The sequence below is a fragment of the Lytechinus variegatus genome, chromosome 10, assembly GCF_018143015.1.
Source record: "Lytechinus variegatus isolate NC3 chromosome 10, Lvar_3.0, whole genome shotgun sequence".
Classification (NCBI taxonomy): domain Eukaryota; kingdom Metazoa; phylum Echinodermata; class Echinoidea; order Temnopleuroida; family Toxopneustidae; genus Lytechinus; species Lytechinus variegatus.
In genome coordinates, this window is record NC_054749.1 from 12219302 (window position 1) to 12230986 (window position 11685).

General features: G+C 35.4%; 1 protein-coding gene across 1 annotated transcript; it reads left to right on the forward strand.

Moving 5' to 3' along the window:
• The first annotated feature begins 2287 nt into the window (after window positions 1-2287).
• LOC121422577 (alpha-2,8-sialyltransferase 8F-like) lies at window positions 2288-7821 on the forward strand. Its single transcript, XM_041617726.1, has 4 exons — window positions 2288-2403; window positions 3454-3619; window positions 4554-5153; window positions 5591-7821. The coding sequence occupies exons 2-4, from the start codon at window positions 3471-3473 to the stop codon at window positions 6237-6239; spliced, it is 1398 nt and encodes a 465-aa protein (XP_041473660.1). The 5' UTR covers window positions 2288-2403; window positions 3454-3470; the 3' UTR covers window positions 6240-7821.
• Window positions 7822-11685: the final 3864 nt, after the last annotated feature.

The window sequence follows — 11685 nt, forward strand, 5'->3', positions numbered from 1 at the left end:
CAATATAATATTAAAAACAATATATTGTATGCTTGAGTAGGACAACTTCACATGAGACTTATGAAATGAAGAACATGGATTAAAAAGTAATATAATTACATTTATAACATCGATAAGGGCTTGTCTGTTAATTAAATGACTTATTTTGACATCACTGTTGTAAATCATGTATTCAAACTAAAAACGCATTATAATTATATCATAATTCTTCCTTTTGTAATGAATTTTCATTGAAATATATTTTGGTTATGAAGCAATATAGGCATTATTTTGAGAAAATTATCAAGAAAACATAACAAAGAAGACGTTCTGTATTGAAAATTGAAAACCGTGAATAAAACTTTGTTAAAATGTGTCTTTTGATGTAATTTATGAATGTCAGTTATCTTTCTCATGCAATATCGAAAACATTGTAAACAAAGGCCAACTCAGTATTTATGAATCAAGTTTCACATTTTGTCAATTAGCCATATTATTTTTAAGGCATGTGTGAAAGTCAAAGTGGTCCTTTGTGTATAGAAATTTGTTGTTTTTTGTGGAAATGTGGAAATAAATTTTGCACTTCGATATAACTCTGTATTATGCATGGCAAGTGAACCATACATGTATACCGGATAATAGAATTGGAAACTTTAGTGTGTGGGTGTGTGTGGAGGGGGGGGGGGGCTGACTCGATTCAAAGGTGTAAGTAATTTGTAAAAGGAGCCCACATTCTTCTTCATTAATTAAGTTATGAAAGTACACAAATATTGCAGAAAGTTATTTTGTACACGTACAATAATTGTTTTATCTCACCATGTATATCATTCATTGTTTGAGAGATTAGGGAAACGCAATTTATATGCAAAGCTCGCTTTTTCATGTACCAATTAACTTACATTTATGTTTCTTAAATATGGAATTTCATCAGACCCTTCATATGTTATTTTCCATTTCACAATGACGTATTAAGGGGGAATTGAAATGTAATTAAAATGACACATGCTTGCTTGCTTGCTAGAAAGGGTGTTTGTTTGTTTGCGTGCGTTTGTATTCGTCCACAAACGAGGACACCCCTGTATTTAAGTTAAAGGACAAGTCCACTCAAACAAAAGCTTGATTTGAATAAAAAGGGAAAAATCCAACAAGCATAACAATGAAAATTTCATCAAAATCGGATGTAAAATAAGAAAGTTAAGACATTTTAAAGTTTCGCTTCATTTCACAAAACAGTTATAACTCGGTCGGTATGCAAATGAGGGAAATGATGACATCACTCACTATATTTCTTTTGTATTTTATATAAAATATTTTTATTTTCTCGTCATTGTCATGTGAATTGAAGTTATATTCCTCCTGAACACGTGGAATTCCATTATTTCAAAATTTTGTAGTTCAGACAAGGAGGTCCTAATTGTCAAATTCGTAAAAATTGAAATATTGTATAATTCAAACAATAAAAATCAAAACAAATAGTGAGTGAGCGACATCATCGACTCTCTCATTTGGATGTAACTGGCTCGTTCATAATACTAATTTTGTTAAAAATAAACGAAGCTTTGAAATGTCATAACTTTCTTATTTTACATCCGATTTTGATGAAATTTTTAGCATTGTGCTTGTCTGATTTTTCTCTATTGATTGAAATTAACATTTTTCTGAGGTGGACTTGACCTTTAAGAAGTGGCAGAAGTAACAATAGGGAAGTGCAGATACTATGATGATGATGATGATGATGGTAATAATGATGAAGTGCATTTCAAGGAATGTGTGTAGACCCGTGTGCCCGCCAGAGAGATAGAGAGAGAGATAGCGATGGTGTGCGTGTGGGTATGTAGCCACTACGAAGAATCGTGTGTGTTAGGGTGTGTGTGTAAGAGAGGGAGAGAGAGAGGGAGAGATAGATAGATAAGATAGATGAATAGACATATAGAGAGAGGAAAATAGAAACAAATCATAAAGAGTATATAGAAAACAAGGTCTACTAAAGGGGAAAACCGGCCTAACAGGAGTCAGAAATAGAGACGGGGACAGATTAATATCATAGTCGATCAATAATTTTATAAGCGTGTGATTCCTTTTCCTCAAGATCACAACACCTCATTATTTGGGCAACTATGATGAATGATCAGTATCAAATGTTGATGTCATATTACTGCAAAATTAAAATCACCGGCATGATTATACAGCTCCGAAAAGTTAATAATTAACCCAAACCAGACGACTTTAAGTATATATTTACCAAGTGCAACGCGGAGCTATATAACCTTTCAACGAAGAGACGTTCTGGCAAGAATTGGTAACTTCGCGGGCATTTTGTACACAATGACTCAGAGGTGTTTAGATTCTGGTTGCATTTAGGCATCATGGTTGCAATCCGGAAAAATGTCCGTTATGGAACCTAAATAAGCAGAACATAAGAAGGTATGTCAAAAATTGCAGATTTGATTATGATATTTTGGTTTATAATAAGCGTTGACTATCCGTATAGTACAATAACATTTCTCAGCAGATCTGCTTTTAAAGCATTTCGACGATCGGTGCGCGTACCCGTTCTTCCTGATCTGACATTAACTCTATACATTGCAATTTTTGGTTTCTTAGTTTTTGGGAGTAGCCCACAATTGTCATGATTATATCATTACAGTAAAATATAGAATAAATTAGTTCAATATACTTGTACAAATGATCAGATTGTATATATCACAATGGGAATGTTGTTAAGACCGATTGTATAGGCTTCCTATAGGTTATATTGAACACAAAGAAAGACGTCATTTAAGCTAGAAATTCTGATTTTATGTCATAAGAATGTGCCAAATTCAACCTCTTCCTATGTACACATTTAAGGTTACATGAGAAAGTGTATATGACATGTACACGACAAGCAATAGGTTTAGTTTTATTTATATCAACACTGTTGCTGCTGTGTGATATATATACAGTAGACTCCGTGTAGAAAGTCCGATAATCGCCTAGGTATAGAATTAAGCATTTCCCCCAGATCAGAAATGCTGCAATTGGTTATTTACATCTTCTACGTCGAATTACAATGGTCACGATTAGATAGAGGTAAATTTGTATTGCAAATAAATTGAAAATGTAATGAAATTGAGCGTTAAATGCACATAATAAAATTAAACATTTTACCCACATCTTACTACACTTTGATCATGAATGTTGATTTTGGTGGCTGCATTTTACTATCCCCCCCCCTGAGTGGTTATGTTAAGATGCTCGACAGAGAATGATTTTTGCAATTCTTGGAATGGAAACAAACGAAAAGAAATGAAATGAGAAGCTCTAATAAAACCCCCATTAAAACCTAGCAGAATGTTGTCTCGTCAGTGGAAACAATAGCGAATACCCAAAATAGTTTACTCACCATTCGGAACGATTTAAACACAATTATTTCATATCTTGATATTGCTGCAAAAGTACAGGCTAATATACGTGTTTTCTTTATTTTTACAGTTTAAGAACATCTCATCATGGCCATGATGGTAACGAATAAACAAGGTCCAATGGCTCGTAACAAGGTGTTTGCCAGAGTTTGTCTAGTCCTGTGTGGGATGGTAGCTACCTATGTCATTCTATCTGAAATACATCTAACGAGAGAATGTCATTATTTCTGCACAAGGTAATTTAGTCTCTTGTTGCATTCTTATCCTTTCCCATGGCACAATATATATATCTTATATCTTATTCTTAATGCTATAAAAGATATCACTTTGTCCTATATTTGATGCTTTCCCCATCCTTGACATTGATCGTATCTCAACTCTATTGGTGTCAGTCACTATGTCTTATCTGCTATTCCTTACGTAACACTTATGGTGTTACCACACTCTTCTAAATTATAAAACTTTTTTTTGTTCCGTATTTGGAACCTTTTAAGGTTCTACAAAGAAACAGAAATGGTTCTGATCAGTCCTTGAGAACCGTTTTTCTTTTCTTTAAACCCTTCAAGATTTTTTTTTACACAAACTGTCGAATTCTGGATGGTCAAGAAGCTCCTTGGTCTAAAGAACCTGTGCAAGTTTGTATATATGATTCTTGATACAACCTACGGGATAACGGTCGTATTTTCCGGATCAGATCTAGTACGTTGTAGAATTGATTGAAAAATTGAAAAAAAAATTAAAAATCACATTACATACTACAAACACGAATGAAACTGTTAGGATGGTTTTTCCTTGGCTCCCCCATTTGAATAACTCCCTGGCTTTACTTGTAACATTCACATTACCTAGGGCCTATACGGTGAAGTTCCAGCTAGTATCAGCACCAACATTTATTTTCAAATCTTTATCCTTATCCTTGATGGTAAGCTTATCATCAGCACTATGTGCATTTGTAGTTCCCTTAAGTTAAATTTGAAGTGTTGCCTTCAACTTAAAAGGAAACTACATGTACCTTGATACCTTTTTGACCTTTGAGAGACAAAGGTGCCCCTCACAAGTTGTCTTCTAAAATTTATATTCGGTCAAATTGGACACAACTTGTAGCTGCTGGTTCCAGTAGGATTAAGTAAGTCATTGATCATTCATAATTATGCTTGTCTCCACGCACAGTGATGACCTTCCAGTGTGTTACCTTCGGCGATCAGCCGTGCTCATCTACGACCAGGACGTCGCCGCTCATGAGATGAGTTTTTCACAGAACACACATCCACGCATCAACCTAGCCGACTACGCCACGGAGGTCGCATCGGGACGGTACTTCGACATCAACTGCCCCGTCAACCACTATTGGCCTCGTGTCTCCACGCTCGATCGCCGCAACAGTTGCGCGGTCGTCGGCAACAGCGGGATTCTCAGCGGATCCCGGTGCGGAAGAGTCATCGATAAACATGATTTCATAATACGAGCTAACCTCGCTCCAATCGAAGACTATGCCATCGATGTCGGTCAGCACTCCCATCTCACCATCATGAACTTCGAGACACTGTTCTACTTGCATAATAACCTCACACAAACGGCTCCAGACACATTCTGGCATCGGACTTATGTCGAGAGATTGAGATATCTGAATGATTCGATCCTCTGGTACTCAAAGTCGACTTTGCAACGGAACAGTAGCTTTCATCTAAAGGATGTGGTTCATGTTCTCAAGGATTATTACCACCTACCAATCCAGTTAGCCTACAGCTGGAGACCAGTGTCTGTTGAAAAGTAAGTGGACATGTTCGAAGCTGTCAAACACGTTTGTACACAAAAGAGACAAACATTCAATCTAAATGAGTCATTAAACTTTTGAAGCTCAAAGTGGTAAACTTGATGACGAACCGTCAGTTTCAAATTCGAAATAAACCTTGTTTTTAATTCATTCTATTGTTCTACTTAAGAAAACATTGCAACTTTACGTCCCATTAATTTGCATTCTATGTTTATGCACTTTGGTGTATTTAGAATTAGAAATGTCATGTACTGGTTAAAGACTTAAATAGTGGAATAAAGGAAGAGGTGACATCATTGGGAAGTTGTGGATTCCTAATGGTAGCCATTAAAATATTTCAAAATAAATCTGTCAATTTCATTGGATCAAGTTTGTCTGACTTACTTACTTTGCTAAGTTTGCTTCCTATTTTTTTCTTAAATTTTCAATGCAGGTTTCATGGTTTAAGACACTATGCAACGACCGGCTTCAATGCTGTCATAATTGCCAAGACTTTCTGCAATCACGTAACGCTGTATGGCTTCTATCCATCCAACGCGGCAGAAAATGGTTACCACGTCAACCACCATTACTACGAAGACGTCGAGTTCGACTACGTAGGCAGCATCCATAACTTCAAACAAGAGTTCACCAAGCTCAAAGAGTTTGAAGAGAAGGGGGAGATCACCATCGTAACCGATCTCTGCCCCGGGGGAAGGCGAAAGAAGGTGACCGACCATGTCAATATGGCGGCCATGCTGGACACCAAGTTTGCTTTCAACTTGAACAAAGACAGACTTAAGGAAATCTTCGAACTGTCAGATGATACTGATGACCCTGACGGTGACGAGAAGGAGCGAACTGTTGCTCACATCCCCAAGGACACTCCCCAGCAGTTTCATGTGAAACCGGAAGTAGATTCAGAGCAGGTTATCAAAGACATTCAGCAACGTTCTGAAATATCGAGGACTGGTGGCAAGGCTGATATAGGCCCAGTTATTTCTGGAAGTGGAGTTGATATTTCTCGTAAAGACAAAGCTATGTCTGCAGATGGAGCACGTAGATATCAAGGGAACTATGGAAGTATTGTTCAGCAGGAATGAATTATATATGAACATAAACTTGTGACATTGTTAAAAGCAAGTTGTGACCCCTTGAACAGTTGAACATCAAGTCTCATTGTGAAATAAAAACGGTTATGGTTGTAGGAATATAATGTGGCCATCATGGCTTCTTCCCGAGTATATGGTGATTATTATAACTTCTCCATCTTTTTATAAAAATAAACATCTTGACTTATGGGGTGCTGGCAAGAAACGTCAGGTCCCCAAATTAACTCAGCATTCATACAGTACGACAATACACCACAGGTGGTACGTACTTATATAGGAAGAAGAAAGTCGTGCATTTCATTGCAAATTTGCAATTGATTGATGGTCTGCTTCTTGCATCCACCATCAAACCTAAGTTGATTTTCTTTAGTTGAAATTTACCTATCACTTGTAAATTTGCATCTGAAATTTGTGATTGACTGTAAATATTTTATTGCAACACCCCCTTAGTGTTATTTAGCCAGCCTATTTATGATTTACCATAAAAAATAGAAAAGTACTTTTTTTTTACTAGACACTGTTTTGGAAATTTGAATGGCAATGTGTGTATATAGTATCTAAAAATGGATGACTGTAATATGCAGCTGAAATGTGTATTTTTACGCAAAATACTGGCCCTAGTAAGGGTTTTGTTGTTGTTGTTTTGTGTTCTTTTTTTGCATTGAACTTAATAGTTCATCATCAGGCTAGGTACCTCAGTTCCATTTTATTTCCGGGGCGGATCAAGCTTTCCCTTATAGGAGGGAGGCGGAAATCTATTTTAATCCACATTTTACCCCGATCGGCCGCAAAAAAATAACTGAAAAAGGCTGAAATTGAGTACATCTTAACTTTTTTTTTCTTACGAACAATAATCTCATAAAGCATACTACAGTCATGACAGTATATGCACAAATAATGCGCGCGGCAAGTGCGAGCCGAAATTTGTAATAGGCCTAATTGACCTGAAGGCCAGTTAGTAGCGGCTCATTAGCAGGAAACGGTAGCTGAAACTTTTTTCATATTCTGACCTGAAAAATTGTCATTCTTCGCACTAACCATAATCAGGATGGGTATCTAACTGAACAATTGACGTGAGCGCTAAGCGCGAGGTAAAAATATTGATATTCCGGCCTTAAAAGTGGACATTTTGAGCACATTTTATAATAAAGAACTGAATACACGAGCACGAACTGACGGTTTTGGCGAATTAGAACTAAAACGGGTCATTTAGGCAGCTTCTGTAAATTTACAGGATAAGTATCTGATTCAATAACATACAACATAATTTTTTTTATTCCGATCTGAAAAATTGACAGTTTAATGACGTTTTTAGTACAGAACAAGATATATATCTAATAAATACTTTTTAAAGATTATGTTTTACTTCTTTTTTTATTTGTAGATTGTTTTTGGTTTTTTATTTGGAGGGGGAGCTATTGGCAAAAAAGGAACCCCTCCCCCGCCTGAAACAAGCTCTTTTATTACAACTTCACCTAATCTGACTCAATAACAGCATTTCAAATTTGACATAACTTATGCAATGAATCAACTTCATTCCTCTCCCATCTTGCAACCGCCTCACCCCCCCCCCAGAAAAAAAAATAGAAAATCAAACCTCGTAACTTTTTGTGTGATTTTCTATTTGAAACACGAGTAAAAACGGCAGAGGTCAAATGGCCTCTCTTTACCATCGCCCTTTCTCTCTCTTAACTTTCTTCCTTATTTCTTTTGAGCTTGGCCTCGTGTTGAGATCATTTTCTACATTTGCAAGTATTACGTAATTGCATTCATTTGTTGTTGTTTTCTGTGGGGTTGCTTCTCTTCATCCCTCTTATCCCTTTCATTTGGTAAACTTTGCACCTTTTCTCTCTCTTCCTATTCAACCTATCATTTAATGACATCATTTCAATGATAACACACGCAATTTTTTTTTTTACTTTTTCGAGTGTAAAAAATCAAAAATCTTTTTCTTCTTTAATTAGAATCGTGAAATAATACCTTTAAAATCCACAAGTGAAGTGACAATATTTCTTCCCTCTCTTTCCGTATAATTACAACAACTAGATAACAGATACACATCTACAATCACAAAACAAGTATCACTGTCCACCATGGTGTCTGAACTCCAATATTATGACTCCATACCTTAACTTATCTCAACACATACCTTCATATCAAAAGCAGTGTTTAAAACGCATGTTGTTTAAGTCTGTCACTGTAACAACTATTGTGAAAAGTTTTACAAGTTGTTTAATTTTTTTTTAACAATTATTAAAAAAATTGAAACTTCTTGTTAGAGTGTCAGGCATTGACAACATGCTTATTCTGTTTTACTTGTGCCATTTCGTAACTCACAGACAATATCCATAATTTGTGTGTTTCATAATATAAGCTGGCAAGTTGGGCCCAAATTGTGCCGTCACGCATAAGCGTTAATCCGTATTGGTCGACCACTTTGTACTCAACATCATGCAATACTCAGTGTGTTTCTCTACAAAAACACTGGTGTTAATTAAACACTTTTCGATTAAACACTAGCCTGGTGTCTATATTGCAAAACACCAGAGAGGTGTTGAAACATCACCATACTGGTGTTAGGCTAACACCAGATGGGCATTTAAGCAACAACAGTCAGTGTTAAAAACAATATCGTTTTGATTCTCATCAGGGCCCCGTCTTACAAAGAGTTACGATTGATCCAATTAATTGTAACTCCATGGAAATCCATCAGTGTCATATTTTTTTCTACAAGAAATTTGCAAATGTCCTTGGTAACCAAAGGAGATAACAACAATTAGTCAAAAATTCAATGAATTTATGGATATACATTCATATCTAGAATTTTTTTAAAAACAAACATACATTTTACATGTTGACTTTACTGGCTTTCCATAGTTGCAATTGATTGAATCAATCGCAACTGTTTGTAAAACGGGGCCCTGGTGTTCTTTGAACAACTCCCTGGTGTTTTCCGATATAGGTACTAGGCTGGTGTTAAATTAACACCTGCAGTTTTGTAGTGTATGCGATTTATAACCTCGGCTAATCACCAGTTTACCCAGGATCCCATTGCTAATTCAACTGATTAACACTTATTTTTCCCTGCCCTTTGAATTCATTGACCAGTGAAATATTTATTTCATTTTTCAATTCTTACACTCGGCCCCCATCATCTTCTACGTCATTGGAAATAGTGGTCAACCCAATAAACGTTTCAAGTCATGTATTATGAAACGCACAAATTGCAAGGCCTGCCAACCCAATTTTCATTTCATGAAGACGAAATACACTATGAACTTATTGTGCATCAATAAATGGAAAAATGAATTCATATTTTATGATCTTCTTTAAGTGACAAGGGAAAAATTCTGCGTGTTGCCCGTAAGTCTTCATCATATTTTATCGAATGAATTAGATTTGAACAACAGATCCAATTGGCATCAATAGATATATGTGTAGGTATTGAAACAATTCTCATTAAAATGAATGGAATTCTAGAAGAAGAGCATTTATGTATTTACAATTAAATTTGCTATGAGAATTTTAACAGGAATAGGTCTCACTCCTAATGTAATTTTATTCCTCCCAGAGAATGTATGACATTACATTTTGATGTGAGATATGAACCTATTACACTCCAAAAAATTACATGAAGTCTGTGTGAATACACCTAAAACGAGATTCCAAACAGACAGTAAAGATAAACCAAAATTTGTTTCTCAGACATATATATTCCCAAATCATTACAACAGAAATGAAAATAACTAGATAACCACCTCCATATTTTGGCAAATTTTGAGGCGTTGCCGCAAAAGATGATTAGAATGTTTCCCTTCATTGATGCACAAATAAAACATCCATGTCATTACCAATAAAACTGAAAGTACATGAGATATGTTCTACATGCTATGCATAACAACAACATGTCTTTATACAATACACAAACAGTATACCTAGCTATATCAACTTAGTATTGCTGTATTGGTTATCAACTTAGAAGAAATTCAGTATTTAAATATAAACCACAAAACTGAACCAACACAAATCTTCAACATATAACTTTGGGACACAGATACTAAACACAGAGCACATAAATAGCTCGTACAAGCCTGCATACAAGTATTGTGTGTTGCTAGGTGCGTTGAACAATCCGTTTGTGGTAATTACCATGATGGTAACATTGAACAGCCAAAGTAAATCAATATTTATGATGAATTCACCACACATCAAATCATACTGTAACCAATGACAGTAGCTATTATCATTTTACATGGTAGTGTTGATGCTGTTGTAACAACAGTCCCTGTCTAATTTCTCCCTGCCATACCAAGCCTGCAATTATTGAAATAAATTCAATCACAATAACATTTCACAGGAATCATATAGAGGTTTGGCATGTCATATATAATTCATTCTATAAATCAGCATAAAGCAAAGGAATATGAACATGATTCAGTAGTTAGGCATTGTTTACTAATGTTATATTACATATGAAAGTTAATTCATTGTATAAGCATAATTTGGGTCAAATGACTTGTAACAATGTTACACCTTAGTTCTTAGGAAAGATGGGAGTTTGTAGTGTGTAAAATACTGTGTAAAAAACATTATTTTTATGATTTGAATATTGGAATCTTCAATCAGTTTTGGCTTTTGTTGATATGAAGCCTACAAGTGCATCTCTCTGCAGTTAATCAAAATTTATTTAAAATGCACTTGAAATGCATTCAATGTGTATTAATAACCGACTTTCAATCAGTTGGATAAGCAGGTGGAATACCTCTGGCAGTTTCCACTGCATTATGCGATTCAATAAAGCAGCAGTGCTGACTTTGATGACAACTATAAAATAATTATTCATGAAAGAAAATATATTGAAAAACTATGTTCATTGACCAAAAATGACTTTTGACCTTGATGTGACCCAAGACTTGTGCCAAACAATCACTGATACCGATTACCCTTATGTATATGTTTTATGAACTAGATCCATAAACTTTCAAAGTTATGATGGCAATTCAACAATTACCCCCAACATGGCCAAAGTTCATTGACCTAAAATGACCTTTGATCTAAATCATGAGATCTGAAACTCGCACAGGATGTTCAGGGATACTTGATTGCTCTTACTTATAGGCCAGTTTCATGAACTAGATCCATAGAATTAGTTATGACAATTCAATAATGACCTACATAGACACTAAATGACCTTTGACCTTGGTCATGTAACCTGAAACTCGAACAGGATTTCTAGGAATAAACCATTACCCTATGTCCAGGTTTCATGAACTAGATACATAAACATTTAAAGTCATGACATTCAAAACACTTAACCTTGGTTACAATTTCTAGATTGGTCTCTTTTCAATGACCCTAAATGACCTTTGTCATGTGACTTGAATCTCAGGCAGTTTTTGTTGTTCAGTAATACTTGATCACCCTTATGTCTAAGTTT